At 45.4% G+C, this 17,265-nt stretch overlaps 1 protein-coding gene across 1 annotated transcript; it reads left to right on the top strand.

The window, feature by feature from the left end:
* The first annotated feature begins 1,755 nt into the window (after window positions 1–1,755).
* Window positions 1,756–12,011, top strand: AQP11 (aquaporin 11). The gene is made up of 3 exons (XM_063305949.1): window positions 1,756–2,350; window positions 10,200–10,316; window positions 11,484–12,011. Exons 1-3 carry the CDS (start codon window positions 1,756–1,758, stop codon window positions 11,543–11,545), a joined length of 774 nt encoding a protein of 257 aa, XP_063162019.1. The 3' UTR covers window positions 11,546–12,011.
* Window positions 12,012–17,265: the final 5,254 nt, after the last annotated feature.

The raw sequence follows: 17,265 nt of genomic DNA, 5'->3' as shown, positions 1-17,265 counted from the left end.
ATCAGATAAATAAATACTGCAAACTACAGTGGACTTGAAAAAAAAAGTGGCAAAAACAATTTTTTACTGTTGCCAAGAAAAATACATGGCTACATGCAGCCAAGAGAAAGCAGGTTCATTGGTGTGTGTAGGATGTGTGTGCAATGTGATTGTATAATATTAATATAAATATAATATAATATGTTGTATCTATTATTGTTAGTTTTCACACAGCACCCAATGGAATGGTTGAGATTTTTCCCCTGCTAATTGTATTATTTTTATTTTTATTATTGTTATTATTATTATTATTATTTATCCCACCGTTTTTATATATAACTCAAGGTAGGAAACAGATGCTATATTCCTGCCTCCTATTTTCCCCACAACAACCCTGTGAGGTGGGTTGCACCCAGCCGGCTTTCAGGCGTAAGGCAGGACTAGAACTCTCCTACCACGCCTGATTGGTTCTTGGGCTGAGAGGGAGGGACTGGCCCAGGGTCACCCAGCCGGCTTTCGTGCCTAAGGCGGGACTCAAACTCACAGCCTCCTGGTTTCTAGGCCAGCACCTTCAGTAAATTTATATTTAATATATATGCACCAAACTAGCTTTATATTTACTTTCTTTTCTATTAAGGGTTTTGAACTTTGATCTTAATAATACTAAACTCTCTTCTGTATTGTTATTTATTGAGCTCCCAGAACTCCCTTCTGTACTGTTTTTTTAATTATTTAAAAATGCCATTGTTATTTTAACTATTTAAAAATGTTAAGAGAGAGGAAAACCAAAACGAGAGAGAGAGAAGCTGCTTGGGAAAAGTATGTAAATATTTAATCTCTAACTTCCCGCTTCTCCATACTCCCACCGATTTACAGAGTTTACAAGCATTTTGGCCAGCGTTTAGGCCAGCGTGTCTCAGCCTCGGCCACTTGAAGACGGGCGGACTTCAATTCCCAGGTCCCCGTCCCGCAAAGAAGCAGAGCCGGTTTTCGGTGCGCGCGGTCGGCGGCGGCTCCGCTTCGGGCGAAGGGACGCGCCGAGCCCGGACTGGCCCGCGGCTTGCTCGGGAGGCGCCGGAACAGCGCGATTCCGCCCCTCGCAGGCGACCGGATCCAGAGTGGCCGCTCCGGCGTCCGCGGAGCTCAGCGCGACCTCCCGGGCCGGGTCCACCAGTTGGGGAGCCCGCCGAGGCGACGTGGCCGGCCCGGGCGCGCCCTCGCTGGCCGCGCTGAGCCCCTCCGTGGGCAGCGTTCCTTGGCGCGACCCGCGGGGCGAGGGGCGGCCGTTAGATCGTCCGAACGAGGCGCGCAACGGCTGCGGCGGCGCGGGGGAACGGAAGGCGCCCCGATCCGGCCGGCTGCAGCGGGAGGGGAGATCGGCGGCGCCGGAGCCCCAGCCCAGCCGCTGCGGTTGCCCGGGAAGGTCCTGCGCCGTTCCCCGGAGCTTCTGCCGGGCGCGCCCGCTCCTCCGGGTCCCCTCTCCATTTTGGGGAGAGGCTGGTGGCCCCCCGCCCGAGCGGAGCTAGCCACGCTTGGCCTGGACCCAGTCCCGTGTCCTGGAGCGCAGGGGCGGAGAGAGTTTGGCCGCCGCCGCCGCCGCGGTGCAAGGCTTCGAGGGGGACCGCTCAAGCAGACGGAGGCTGCCCAGGGTGACCTGAGAAAGCGGAGCCAGCAGCACGCGATGATCACCCCCAGGAAGGTAGCGCCTAGCAGGGAGGAGTGAGCCTCTGCAGGCTCCTATTTCAAGGATCTCAGCCCTCCCCTCCTTTTTCAGCCATGGAAACCAGTGAAACCTTGATCTCCCTGTTTGTGATGGCGTGTATCATACTCTTTGTGGCCAACTGCAGACAGATGGCCAACTGGTCTTCACGGCGGAGCCTCAGCTGCTACAGCTTCTTCCTGGAGTTAACTGGCACCTTCCAGATCTGCGCCTGCACCCATGAACTTAGCCTGCTAGGTGATTTGGTGCCCAAACCGCAGGTAGCCCTGTTCCTCACCTACATTTTCTCAGTCGTGCATGGCTGGACTTTAACTGGCAGCGTGGCCAACCCGGCCAGCAGTTTCCAACAGTTCTACAAAGGGCGGCTAGGAGTCCAAAGCTGGTGTCTGCAGACTTCAGCTCAGTTCGCAGCAGCCATCCTGGCTCACATTTGCATGAAATTAATCTGGATGTTGGGCATGACCTCCGGACATTCAACAGCCTTGCCAGAGAGCTGCATTAATCCAATTCAAACTACCGTGGCCAATGCGTTTGGCCTAGAGTTTCTCTTCTCCTTCTTGCTGCATCTGACTTTACTCCAGTTTGAGTCAATGGATCGCAGGATAAAAGTCCATCTGATTGCTTTGCTGATCACCTCTTTTGTCTATACAGGTTGGTTGTACCTTGTTTGCTCCTCGGATTTAATCTCAGACCGTGACTTTATCTGGAATAATTGCAAAGAGTTTACTTTGTTCCTCTAGATTGGACTTCAGGATAGCTGACAATCCATAGCCAAGTGGGCTGGCCTCATAGCTTCCCCAGTTCAGACGTAATCCTGCCCAGTAGTTTTCAACTGTTTTCCCTTCAGGAAAAGCAACTGCCAAGAATTTACAAAAACCCCTGCAGAAAGGGAAATTCTAAGTAGGGCGTAATTGTACAGGGTAGTCCTCATTTAGGACTGCCTCGTTTAAGTGACCATTCAGTTACAACGGTGATTAAAAAGTAAGTTTGCAACCAGTCCTCGCACTTACGACCTTCACAGGTCTGTAAAGCAAAGGAAAGCTGAAATCAGATCATAAGCACAGTCATGGTTTCACTTAGCAACCGCTTTGCTGAACGACTGAGCGGCTTGTCCCAGTTGTGGCCACTAAATGAGGACTACCTGTACAGATCAAATCTCTTGGGCCTTTTTGATGCTGGTTGCAACCTAGACTTCTTGCTCTAAACCACACCTTGCATGGAGAGATCAAAACTGAGCGGGCAGTTGGCCAAAGCATTTCCTATGCTCCTGCTCATGTTTTCATTGAAGAATGTTCACTAAGTTTCCAGAGGAGTCCAAGCATCCTGGAGTTCACAAGGCCACCAGGTTCGAGGGGATAGCAGTTGGGATAGCAGTATGCTGAGAGATGAGTTATTCATTCTAGGCAGGACACTGGTGCCTGTGCTGCTCTTTGTATGTGGAGACTCCATGCATCAGAAGTAGGGCTGAACTTTGGATTGCTTTTGCAGAACAGTAGCTTGCCCCAGGAAAACAGGAAAGGGTGAGAAAGAGGCTTAAGGTGGCTCTGCCTTTATTCTCTTTGATGCAAGAGGGAGAGAACAGCTGTTGCTCAGAATATGCCTCCAGTGTTCAAACCCTGGAAATTCCCCACACCCACAAGATAAATATAAGAAAAAACTTCCTGATGGCATGATTTGTCCAACAGTGGAACCATCTACCTATGGAGATGGTACATTCCCCAGCTCTGGAGGTTTTTAAGGAAAGGGTGGGCAGCGGCCTCTTGAGGATGGCTGAATTGGCTTTCCTGCACATTGCAGAGGGTTAGACTAGATGACAGGTCATGATTCTATGACTTATTAAGCACAGTGAATTGCTGGTGGGATGGAAGAACTGACATTCATTTTCTAATGAAAGCCGGCTGGGTGCCCTTGGGCCAGTCCCTCTCTCCCTGCCCAGCCCACCTCACAGGGTTTTTGTGGTGGGGAAAATAGGAGGGAGGAGTATCAGGTATGTTTCCTGCCTTGAGTTATTTATAAAAATAATAAAAGCAGGATACACACCCACAAACGCACACTGTGTGTGTGTGTGTGTGTGTGTGTGTATAAAAATGAGCCACGTTGGTGAAGTCCCATTCCCCACGGCTACTTTTAGCAAAACAATTCCCAAAACCTTGCTTCGTCCACCACTGAACCATTGGGGAGATTTCGCTTGCATATGTTTCTTTACAGGTAGTCCTCACTTAACAACCACAACTGGGACCAGAACTTCAGTTGCTAAGCAAAGCAGTCATCAAGTGAATCCAACGCAATTTTACGACCTTTTTTGCAGCAGTTGTTAAGCGAATCACCGTAGGTGTTAAGCGGACCACGTGGGTGTTAAGCAAATCACGTGGTTCCCCGTTAATTTTGCTTGCCAGATGCCAGCTGGGAAGGTTGAAAATGGCAGTCATGTGGCCACGGGACACTGCAATGATCATAAATGCAAACCGGTTGCCAGGCGCCCAAATCGTGATCACATGACTGCAGGGACCTACAATGGTCATAAGTGTGAGGACTGGTTGTAAGTCATTTTTTCAGCACCACTATATGTCCAAACCATCACTAAACAAATGGTTGTTAAGTGAGGACTACCTTTACTGAGTTCTAGGTGTGGGTGAGCCGAGGGCAAGATAGGCAAAGTTGTGCTCTCAAATTTCAGACTACGGTTGCTGCAACTCCCCGCCTTTGGGCAAAGTGCCTAGGGCTGACGGAAGCTGAAAGCGAGTATACGGGGTGGTTAAGGTGCTGAGCCAGATCCGTTCTGCAAACAGCAAGCCATAAATGAGCCCTGGATCCATAAAAGATCCAGTAATGGGCTAGGAATTGATTCACTTTGGAATGAGCTGGGGAGCTGATGAAGGCCTTCCTAACCATCTGGGATGCAGAACCTACAGACCAGCATGTATATAGAAATACACACTTCTAGACCGTGATTGCTTCTCGTAAGCACAGTGCATCGTTCCCCCTGAACGCCAAGTGCATTCTCCCTCCAAAAAGGTGGGGAGAGTGGGATTCTCCCTGCCAGCCACTTCTGCTGAATCACACTTTGGAGCTCAGCTCCCTGGTGTGTTCACTGCTCAGTTAGGGCATAATGGTACCAATCTGGACTGACTCAGACGCCCTCCGAACAATACCGTGACCTGTGAAACAGTGGAAAGAAAAACGCTCCCGATTCTAACGTAAGGCAAAGGTTGGAAGGCGTCGGAGAAGTTTCATGTGGTGGGTTGCTAGCAGCGTTGTCTCCTTACTCAGGATTTATCGTGGGGGGCTGAGTAGCAGTAAGGACTCAAGAGATGCCAGGGGACGTTTTGCTCTTCATAAAGTCCTGCTGGGTGGTATGGTGGAGAGGGGGAAGTGAAGGGGAATCCAACCCAGGAGTGCCAGGGCAGGAGTAGCTCTGCAGACATGCCGAGAAGGAACTCCAGGAGGAAGACTCAAACATGGAACTTCTTTCTGGTTGCCGTGAAAACTTCATGGATGCAGCACAATGTTTAGATGAGTTTAGGCACCAGGTCGGAAGACATGCCTCTAATCCAGTGTTTCTCAACGTTGGCCACTTGAAGATGGGTGGACTTCAACTCCCAGAATCCCCCAGCCAGCCATGCTGGCTGGGGGATTCTGGGAGTTGAAGTCCACCCATCTTCAAGTGGCCAACGTTGAGAAATACTGCTCTAGTTAGTAGGGAAGATGTCAGATTGGGCCAAACTTTATTTCATTCCAGAAGATGGCCTTTGAAAATTGAGGCTACCTATGCAGGTGGGCTGTATCTGATGCTAAAGTGATGACTGTATGGGTTTTTATCTTTTATAGCATTTTCACTGTGTCTTCTCTGCAACGTTTTATGTTTTTATTGTTACGAACCACCAGGAGTCTTTGGATTCTGGCCGCGAAGTAATGCGATAAATAAATAAATCAAAATCTGAAAGGGGTCAGATACTTTTTCACAGAGGGATTTGCAAGTGGACACCCTGGTTAGTTGAAAGTGAAGAAGACTTCAACCTGGATATGAAAGCAAAACTAGAAGGAAAATAAAATCTGGGTTAATAATATTATTAACGAGGTGAAAGTAATGTCAACCAGCACAGTTAATGAACGTACAACTGATGGGGAAGAAGAGAAAATGACCCAGGCTCAACATAAAGCTGAATATTGTGCCAAAGTAGTAGAGAGGTCGACCTTTGGAAGAAGTCAATGATTAACATAGAGAAGATTGTGAAAAATAGCTAGCCAATTCTGCCATAAACTGGTATACAGCACTGATCTCCAAGCCCATGCCAGGCAGGAGACAAATGCCAAGGATTATTTAAACTCTTTGATCGGCAAAACTATTTGCAGTGACATCTAAGATCAGAACAGGTAAAGGAATGCCTATGAAAGGGGGACACCCAAGAGAAAGAAGAACAACATTTTTCAGTTACAGATTTGGAGATGATTCCTAAAGAACTGCGTGCTACAAGGAGACCCAATCAAGAGGTCCTGGACCAAATCAAGGCTGACTGCAGCAACTCACATACTTTGGGCATGGGATGCAGAATGACAGCCAACTCGAAAATATGACCACATGTGCAAGGTTGAAGAAAGTAGACAGAAAGGCAGATGGATGGAATTAGAAAGATTACTGGAATGTCTTAAGAAGAGCTACAAGTAGCCACTAAGGAGAAATCAGGATGGCAAGTATTTGGTATTCAATCATCTGAAGAAGTATCTAACCAGATGGCACCGAAATTACATATATACTGCTTTACATCTATTGTCTCAGTATAAGCAACCATGTAAGAAGTCTGGTATTATCCTTACAATAATAAAGATGGAGGTAGGGATGACATTGGCCCTACAGTCTCAGAAGCCCCGTGGTGCAACAGTTCCCCAGCCCACTTGCAGTCGACCCTCCCTCCAGGATTGATTGATTATGTGTCATCAAGTCATTTTTGACTCCTAGTGATCCCATAGGTAGATTTTCTCTGTGACAATCAATCCCTAATCTGGTCTTTCAGGTCTTCTAATGGTGCACCCATTACCACCATAACTGTCCTAACAGTCAGAAATCACACTGAGACGAGGAGTAGGTCTCTAGTGTTTATTACTGCTACATAAAACAGAATCCTAACAAACTGAAGAAGCGTGGGAAAAACCCAGACAGATAAACCCCGAAAGTTAAGGCAGGTCTGATCTGTGTCTCTTTGAATGGCTGCTTCACTCCTCAGTACTACGCATGCGTTTTCCCCCCTGGATGGGGGCCCCCTCCTGCTCACCATCAGTGCTCATGACAATAACTGACTCCATCTTGTTGCTGATCATCCTCTTCTTCGCTTTCCTTCCACCTTTCCCAGCATCAGAGCCTTCTCCAGAGAGCTGGGTCTTCACATCATGTGTCCGAAGTAGGATAATTTGAGCCTGGCCATTTGTGCCTCGAGTGAGAACTCTGGGTTGATTTGTTTGATGATCCATCGGTTTCTTTCTTGGCTGTCCACAGTATTCCCAGGAGTCTTCTCCAACACCAACAAGTTCAGAAAGGCCCATATTCTTCCTATCCTACTTCTTCAACTTTTTATTCTGAAGAGTGTCACAGGGAAACCCATTGTTAGCATGATTCTGATTTTTGTAGGCAATCCCTCCAGGATTAACACCAATAAACTCTATGATGTTGCATTAAGGTCCCTGCCTGTTTCATCCCAACCATCTCAGCGCGTATCCCAGTCCTTTTTGTTCCTTTCAGGCTTCCCAACACTGATGGGCTGAAAGATCTCATCTTGCTAAGAGGGGGAAGCATGTGGGGAGAGGCATGTTTGTGTGTCTTTATGCACACGTGTAGGCGCGTATATGGACACACCTGCAACTGATCCCTGTCCTGACCACAAAGAAACCTTGAGGAAAAACAGGTTGCCTGTTCCTGCTGCAGTGATTCTTCACGCAAAATGGTTCTGTAGGCTCTTGAGTAAAGTCCTCTGGGGAAGAAGATAATCCAACTCCTAATTTCCTAGGGGGGCTGTAACAATGCCCCAGTTCTGTGCTGTTCCCATCATGGAAAAAACAGCCCTTCCCTCACCAGACTATCATAAGGATGTGTGAAAGAAGGTGAAGAACAGACGCCATCCACACGTCACCACCATTGATCATTAACCTTCCCCTGCAGAGTTTGGGAAATCCCAAAATGCAGATGTTGTGCTTTACAAGAGACGGTATTGGTGCTCCCTCACCTTTGGAATCTGTTTGGTTTGGGACTTTGCCCGAAATCTTCAGGGCAGCACACAACTGCAGTACGACCCATTGGTAAAGGGCCAGATCCATCAGTGACACAGTGCCTTCTTGCAGGACTTGGAGATAGGCCTCTTCTGTGGCCATGCCTGGTCCAACATCTCCCCCCTGCCCGACGTCCAGTTGAGAAGCAGAAATTGAGAGCAGGAGGTCTCTTGCTGTACGGAGCAGACCAGTTTCATAATGAAACCGAAGCATTTGCAGAGATTCCAAAACCTGAAGTTTCCATATGGGGTAGTTTTGGGTGCATGTGTGTATGTGTGAAATCTAAATATGGGAAATGGGCAAGAGACCCCATAACTTGGCTCTGCACCTGGTCTGGCCACCCTCCCTGCTATTTTGGATCATATCTAACGTAACTGGCAAAAGACCTGTCGCCACTAGCCTAGAGTAATATTGATCAGATACACTTTTCCCCACAGATAATTACTTTTATTCTTTTGTGTGCAAGGTGGGGGTAGTCTTACTGTTACATTATAAGGATAAAATAAGCAGTTGAAAAAAAAAGAAATCAGTAAGAGGAACAAAGGGCTGTAAAGATCCTTGCTGGAAAAGGTGGATTTTGTTGAAATGAACCTTGAGACCAGTGTTTCTCAACCTTGGGAACTTGAAGATGGGTGGACTTCAACTCCCAGAATTCCCCAGCCAGCCATGCTGGCTGGGGAATTCTGGGAGTTGAAGTCCACCCATCTTCAAGTTCCCAAGGTTGAGAAACACTGCTTTAGACAATTGGGATGGGCTGTTTGCATGGTGAATTGAAACTTTTTATAATATCTAAACAGGACTTTTTTTTCCCTTCCCAATATAGCTACCCCTCATTTCCCCCCTTCTTTTGGCTTATTTATGCCGGAAGAAGGAAATATTACTGCTCTGCATACTTGCATGTTTCTACGTGACAGAGCGATGATTGCTACATGCCGATGGGCTGTATCCTTTAATTTTATCAATGGGGCACCTTCTTTGCAGATAACTAAATTTAATCAGTAGTTCTTAATTCCCTTTTTTTGTCCCCAACATACTTTCTTTTGGAGCGTGGTTGCTAGCAAGGATCATAGCATCTGTGGACATAAGATCTGTGCTGACTTCCGGGAGTGACACCATCAGGATTGCTTTTGATTGGAATTGGTACAGTGGCTGGCGCAGAGGACTTCTGCCCATGTTTGTAATGCTCCTCTCTGTCTGCGCTTCCATCGTGGGCAGCTACATCTTAAATGCAGCCATCTTCCCTTTGACTAAATCTGGCAAGGCAGTGGGAGAACTTAATTGGATTAATTCTGTCATGATCCAAGAGGCAGTTCTTGACTGCTCCAATTATAATACAGAAGCTTGATATCTTAGACCAGTGTTTTTCAACCTGGACAACTTGAAGGTGTGTGAACTTCAACTCCCAGAATTCTGGGTGCCTGGGGAATTCTGGGAGTTGAAGTCCACCCATCTTCAAGTTGCCAAGGTTGAGAAACACTGTCATAGACTTTAGGAAATACAGGGCCAGACTTGGGACCAAAGTAGAAAATGTGGGACCCTCCAAGCACAGCTAAACACCAGCCACCCCAACCCTGACAATATGGCTAATACAGATACAGACAGGTAGTCCTCAACTTACAACCACAGTTGGGACTGGAACTTCATTGCTAAGCGAGGCAGTTGTTAAGTGAGTCGTGCCCAATTTTACAACCTTTTTGGCAGTGGTTGTTAGGCAAATCCAGCTTCCCCCATTGACTTTGCTTGTTGGAAGCTGGCTGGGAAGATTACACATGGCGATCACGTGAACCTGGGATGCTGCAACCATTGTAAGTGCGAGCTGGTTGCCAAGTGCCTGAATTTTGATCATGTGACTGCAGGGATGTGGTGCTGGTTGTGTGAGGACCAGTCGTATGTCACTTTTTTCAGCACCATTGTAATTTTGAACGGTCACTAAATGAACGGTGGTAAGTTGAGGACTATCTGTAATGGAAGATGAAAGCTAAAGCTCATGAAAGCTTCTGCCTTTTAATAAAATATATTAGTCAGAAAAGTTGCTACTTGATGTTTTGCTACTATAGACTAACACATCTTGCTTCCTATAGCGTCTTCTGTTTGGCACAGCCCCCGAGACATCACTCTTCGACACGCCATATTATGGGCTGTAAATTATCCCCAGTTCTTGCGTTAGCGGATCTAACTTTATTGGTTTTTAAAGGTTGCATGAAGTCTTAGAGGAGAAATGTTTTATTTTTGGCTTTGGTAGGAGGAAACGTCACTGGTGCGATATTTAACCCAGCTCTGGCTTTTTCTTTGCACATACGCTGCTTTATGGACCAATTTTGGAATTACGTGGCAGTGTATTGGATAGCACCATGCATAGGTGAGCGGTTTTATATTTTTATTTTTTGGATAGACAGACTAGGGCTCCTAAGCTGTAGGAAGCAAGGGATATAAAACAGTAGCCAAGGTGGGGACGCACAAGTCTAAGAACAGAACTTTGGAATAAGCCTTTTCTGTGTCGCTGGATAAAATAGGCTCCCGCACTGGCTTAGGCGCTCTATCAGTGGCCTATTAAAAACTTACTTAATTTGGTTATTCCCTGCTCTTCATAAAAACTGAAACTGGGTAGGGACAATATTGAACGACACAAAGTACCGTGGTAGCACCTTCAAGACTAGCCAAAAAAAAAAGCCAATCCAGAAACAGACAGATAAGCTTGTGCAACTGGCAAAGTGATGGTAGAATAACAACAACAGTAATAATAATAACAATAATAATAATTGGAACAGCTTACATCCTGCGAGGATACCGTTAATATTATTCAACAACATCTGCCTGTCCCGGGTCCTTGGGAAGGACTCGATAGGTGGACGAAAATGCCAAACCCAGCCTGAACATCTGGCTGGCTGTGCGACCAACCAAAATAATAACGTAAACTTGCGCTGTGGAGTCCTTGGAGCTCTCTGAGCTTGGCGGTTTGCTCAGAGAGCACCAAGGACTCCACAGTTCAACCCTGAGCTACAGAGATTCTCTTCTCTATATAAACTTGCAAAGCTGCCCAACTCTCAGTAACTCTGGGCAGCTCACAGCAATCCAAGAAATTACAACAAAATCAATAAAGCACAAAAATAAGCCATGGCAATTGTGATGGCAGCATAGCACTCCTTATTGGTTGTGGTTCCATCTCCACTTAGATTTTATATTTATTATTTTATTTATATTTTTAGACTGTAACTCAGGTTGATACGCTTTTAATCATTATTTTACTGTAAATCGCCCAGAGTCCCCCGTTGGGGGAGATGGGCAGTGATATAAATTTTAATAATAATAAAGTGAGGGGTCTCATAGACCTGGAATTCTGGGAGTTATTAGTTATTATTATTAGGTCTTGGAATTCGGCTAGTATCTTGGCTTTTTTGAGCCCCAGCTGCCCATTTACACCTGACAGGAAGCTTCCGCTCCTGTTTTAATCTGCTTCCCACCCCACCCCACCCCCTTTACACAGTCTTCAAATAGGAACTCAAGAATCTTGTTTTTACTCTTCCAGGATCCACGCTCGTGACCGTTATATGGGATGAAGTTCTCCCCGGACTATACCGAGAAATTTAAGGCAGAGAAGATAGATGGTTAAGGAACCCATTACAAAAGCTGATGCAGTCCCTTTTCCCCCATTTTACTGGAGACTAGGGTTGAAGTATTCCAGCATCTTTCAGAGGTTGATTTTGAGCGTACGGTTTTAATGTGCACTACGTTCCTGTGTTCTAAAGCCTTTCCCCAAGCGGAGGCACACATTTCAAAACTGCAAGGATGTGTTTACTTTTTCAAATTGATGTATTCTTTCTGAATGAGCTGAACACAGAACACCCATGCCTGTTAAAGGGAAGTCACCTTCCTTTATGCAACTTCCATCTCTTCTAGTACAGATGAGTTTGTCTGTTTTAAGGGGAAACAGTCCAAAAAGAAAAAAGTACTAAAAAGTATCACAGAAGTGCATTTTTTTTTTTTTTAAAGTAGATAGGGAATAGGATACCAGCTAAAACGTCGGGAAAGGGTTCATAATTAAGACTATTACGAACATTTTGCCCAGTGTCTAGAACAGTTTTTCTCAACCTCAGCAACTTTCATGATGTGTGGACTTCAACTCCCAGAATTCCCCAGCCAGTGTGGTGGCTGGGGAATTCTGGGAGTTGAAGTCCACACATCTTAAGGTTGCTGAGGTTGAGAAACACTGTCCTAAATAGGTCTTGATCTGAAATTCTGGGGTTCTTTTTGGGCTATCCAAATTATTTAAATTTCTTCCTCCTAAGCAGCAACAGCCTTAAACATACACCCACCCCTGAAACATCGCCCCACAAAGTATTTGCTTGATACTATTTTTTTTAAAGTATGTGCCACCTTCATTTAAACGATTGTTCATAAAGCACAGTTTCATGCATGTATGTTACGCATATAAAAAACACAGAACCCAGCAACTATGTAATTAACTAAGGGCTGAACAATTACTTTTCTTGATGACCTCTTTATTGCTAAAGTGGCAAGTGATCTGAAAATTAGAAACGAGATCCAGGCGTCACAATCAGATGGCTTTGCAAACGTCTCAAGGTTTTATGCTTCAGTAAAAGTTTCCCCAAGCATTTGCACAGGTTCTGTAAACTCAGGAGATTATGAAATTAACACAGACTGCACCAGAATTCTGTTAGCATCTATTCTGGAGCCAGAGTTTTCCTTCCAGGGTTTATACTTCTTTTAGTATAAAAGAGTTTCTACTTCGTTCTGTTAGTCAATTCTGTTAGATTCCCCCCTCCCCACTCTAACAACGGTGCTAACGTTCAGAAAGAATCGGAGTCATTTCAGGAAAAATTGAAATTTCTGACCCATTTAAAGCGGAAGCACTTTAAACCTGTCTTTTAGGCTTTAAAAAGGCCTAATGTGAACTACAATTGACAGAGGCTGATGCCTAGAAGCACCCAGGTTGTTATTTATTTAATTTTTTTTTAAGAAATTGTCTTAAAAGTTTTGGTGGATGGAAGAGACTTTGGGGGTTATTTTTGCATGGTTTATATTTAAAGAATATTGAAGTAATGAGAAATTGCCATCAGCTGTCCTTGTATTCCAGCCAATAATGTTACGGTTCAAAAATAATGGCAAAATTCAGGCTATAGTACTTTATATTGTATAAATTTGACATGTTATAATTGTCGATATTACAGAACTATTACTGAAATGAGGCATCAGAGTACTCCTGCAGCCAAACAGGCAAAGAAGTGGAATGTTTTGATTTCTAATCCCTACTCTGATTGGATTAGAAACCATAATCTTGAATTTCCCTTACCCTGTGAAACTTCAACAGTGCATACAACTGGCTGAAAAATGAGCCAAGCCTAAACGAAATATCCACAACTTATACAGGAGGTTAATACCATCTTAAAACAGTAGAAAATGGCTATTTTCTTAATAAAGAAAAATTTGCTTTTACTCCCCTCGTATGTTTTTTCCCCAAGCCTTTTCGAAAAGGCACCTCCTGTATTCACTCATTTCCATAATTTCCATAAAGTTATCAGGTGTACTTGCTGCATTTCACATAATCAGATGATAGCACATAGGAGATCTGAGCTAGGCTTTTAAAAAAACAACAACAACAACCCGGGCTTGGATGGGAGACCACCAGGAAACCCAGAATTGTAGGCTACACTGGGAAGTTGAAACAGCCTCCTGGGTGGGGAATTCTGGGAGTTGGAGTCCACACATCTTAAAGCTGCCAAGTTTGAAAAACACTGGCGTATATCCTGAGCTGCCCATAATGTGAAATGTATACAGTGGCTATCTTCAGCAAAGGATCGTTCCCTTGTCGTGGTGCTGGAGCTCGAGCACCTCAATGATGCCATGAGCTAAACCGTGAGGGGCCACCCAAGACGGGAAGGTCATGAGAGAGAGGTCAGACTAAACGCGATCCCTGGGGAAGGTAATGGCAACCCACCCCAGTATTCTTGCCGTGAAAACTAAATGGATCAGTACAACCAGAGATATGTCGGTATACCATCGGAAGGTGAGACCCCCAGGTTGGAAGATGGTCAAAATGCTACTGGGGAGGAACAGAGGATGAGCTCAACTAGCCCCAGACGTGATGACGCAGCTAGCTCAAAGCCGAAAGGACGGCTAGCGGCCGACGGTGCTGGTGGTGAATGGCGAATCCGATGTTCTAAGGATCAACACACCATTGGAACCTGGAATGTAAGATCTATGAGCCAGGGCAAATTGGATGTGGTTATTGGTGAGATGTCAAGATTCAAGATAGACATTTTGGGCGTCAGTGAACTGAAATGGACTGGAATGGGCCACTTCACGTCAGATGACCACCAGATCTACTACTGTGGACAAGAGGACCACAGAAGAAATGGAGTAGCCTTCATAATTAATAGTCAAGTGGCTAAAGCAGTGCTTGGATACAAACCAAAAAACGATAGAATGATCTCAATTCGAATTCAGGGCAAGCCATCTAACATCAGTGATCCAAATATACGCCCCAACCACAGATGCTGAAGAAGCTGAAGTAGAGCAGTTCTATGAGGATCTGCAGCACCTACTGGACGACACGCCTAAAAGAGATGTTATTTTCATCACGGGAGACTGGAATGCTAAGGTGGGCAGTCAAATGACACCTGGAATTACAGGTAAGCATGGCCTGGGAGAACAAAACGAAGCAGGACATAGGCTGATAGAATTTTGCCAAGACAACTCACTCTGCATAACAAACACTCTCTTCCAACAACCTAAGAGACGGCTTTATACATGGACTTCACCAGATGGACAACACCGAAACCAGATTGACTACATCCTTTGCAGCCAAAGGTGGCGGACATCTATACAGTCAGTAAAAACAAGACCTGGAGCTGACTGTAGTTCCGATCACGAACTTCTTGCACAATTTAGGATCAGACTAAAGAGATTAGGGAAGACCCACAGATCAGCTAGATATGAGCTCACTAATATTCCTAAGGAATATGCAGTGGAGGTGAAGAATCGATTTAAGGGACTGGACTTAGTAGATAGGGTCCCGGAAGAACTCTGGACAGAAGTTCGCAACACTGTCCAGGAGGCGGCAACAAAATACATCCCAAAGAAAGAGAAAACCAAGAAGGCAAAATGGCTGTCTGCTGAGACACTAGAAGTAGCCCAAGAAAGAAGGAAAGCAAAAGGCAACAGTGATAGGGGGAGATATGCCCAATTAAATGCAAAATTCCAGAGGTTAGCCAGAAGAGATAAGGAATTATTTTTAAACAAGCAATGCGCGGAACTGGAAGAAGACAATAGAATAGAAAGGACAAGAGACCTCTTCCAGAAAATTTGAAACATCGGAGGTAAATTCCAGGCCAAAATGGGTATGATCAAAAACAAAGATGGCAAGGACCTAACAGGCAAGGACCTAACAGAAGAAGAAGAGATCAAGAAAAGGTGGCAAGAATATACGGAAGACCTGCATAGGAAGGATAACAATATCGGGGATAGCTTTGACGGTGTGGTCAGTGAGCTAGAGCCAGACATCCTGAAGAGTGAGGTTGAATGGGCCTTAAGAAGCATTGCTAATAACAAGGCAGCAGGAGACGATGGCATCCCAGCTGAACTGTTCAAAATCTTGCGAGATGATGCGGTCAAGGTAATGCATGCTATATGCCAGCAAATTTGGAAAACACAAGAATGGCCATCAGACTGGAAAAAATCAACTTATATCCCCATACCAAAAAAGGGAAACACTAAAGAATGTTCACACTATCGAACAGTGGCACTCATTTCACATGCCAGTAAGGTAATGCTCAAGATCCTGCAAGGTAGACTTCAGCAATTCATGGAGCGAGAATTGCCAGATGGACAAGCTGGGTTTAGAAAAGGCAGAGGAACTAGGGACCAAATTGCCAATATCCGCTGGATAATGGAAAAAGCCAGGGAGTTTCAGAAAAACATCTATTTCTGTTTTATTGACTATTCTAAAGCCTTTGACTGTGTGGACCATAACAAATTGTGGCAAGTTCTTAGTGGTATGGGGATACCAAGTCACCTTCTCTGCCTCCTGAAGAATCTGTATAACGACCAAGTAGCAACAGTAAGAACAGACCATGGAACAACGGACTGGTTTAAGATTGGGAAAGGAGTACGGCAGGGCTGTATCCTCTCACCCTACCTATTCAACTTGTATGCAGAACACATCATCCGACATGCTGGGCTTGAGGAATCCAAGGCTGGAGTTAAAATCGCTGGAAGAAACATTAATAATCTCAGATATGCAGATGATACCACTCTGATGACTGAAAGCGAACAGGAACTGAGGAGCCTTATGATGATGAAGGTGAAAGAAGAAAGTGCAAAAGCTGGCTTGCAGCTAAACCTCAAAAAAACCAAGATTATGGCAACCAGCTTGATTGATAACTGGCAAATAGAGGGAGAAAATGTAGAAGCAGTGAAAGACTTTGTATTTCTAGGTGCGAAGATTACTGCAGATGCTGACTGCAGTCAGGAAATCAAGACGCTTAATCCTTGGGAGAAGAGCAATGACCAATCTCGATAAAATAGTTAAGAGCAGAGACATCACACTGACAACAAAGGTCCGCATAGTTAAAGCAATGGTGTTCCCCGTAGTAACATATGGCTGTGAGAGCTGGACCATAAGGAAGGCTGAGCGAAGGAAGATCAATGCTTTTGAACTGTGGTGTTGGAGGAAAATTCTGAGAGTGCCTTGGACTGCAAGAAGATCAAACCAGTCCATCCTCCAGGAAATAAAGCCAGACTGCTCACTTGAGGGAACGATATTAAAGGCCAAACTGAAATACTTTGGCCACATAATGAGAAGACAGGACACCCTGGAGAAGATGCTGATGCTAGGGAGAGTGGAGGGCAGAAGGAAGAGGGGCCGACCAAGGGCAAGGTGGATGGATGACATTCTAGAGGTGACGGACTCGTCCCTGGGGGAGCTGGGGGTGTTGACGACCGACAGGAAGCTCTGGCGTGGGCTGGTCCATGAAGTCACGAAGAGTTGGAAGCGACTAAACGAATAAACAGAACATACAGTAGCTATATAGGAATTGAGAAACTTTTCCCTATTGTCAGCCTTACCAGGTAGACGAGACAGGAAACACAATCAGATGAGCTAATTCTACTTTATTGTAAAGCTACATTGTCAGAATCTTGCACGTCTGAAAGTACGATTCTCCCTCTGTCTCCTTTACAGCCTGAGAAACAAGGGAGGGTCCCTTTTGAGCCTCTTGCCCCATCGACTATCCAGCTGTGGGCTATGCTCCCTCTTATCTGACTGTTCCCTTGGCTGTGTCTCTTTGCTC

The sequence above is a fragment of the Candoia aspera genome, chromosome 5 (genome assembly GCF_035149785.1).
Source record: "Candoia aspera isolate rCanAsp1 chromosome 5, rCanAsp1.hap2, whole genome shotgun sequence".
NCBI lineage: Eukaryota > Metazoa > Chordata > Lepidosauria > Squamata > Boidae > Candoia > Candoia aspera.
This window is presented reverse-complemented; position numbering and strand designations above follow the sequence as displayed.

Excerpts from the sequence above, each read along its gene's own strand:
- AQP11 (XM_063305949.1), top strand. The coding sequence starts at position 1,756 with ATGGAAACCAGTGAAACCTTGATCTCCCTGTTTGTGATGGCGTGTATC. Across the intron at positions 2,351-10,199 it reads CACCTCTTTTGTCTATACAG|GAGGAAACGTCACTGGTGCG; the intron begins GTTGGTTGTACC and ends TGGCTTTGGTAG. Across the intron at positions 10,317-11,483 it reads TTGGATAGCACCATGCATAG|GATCCACGCTCGTGACCGTT; the intron begins GTGAGCGGTTTT and ends TTACTCTTCCAG.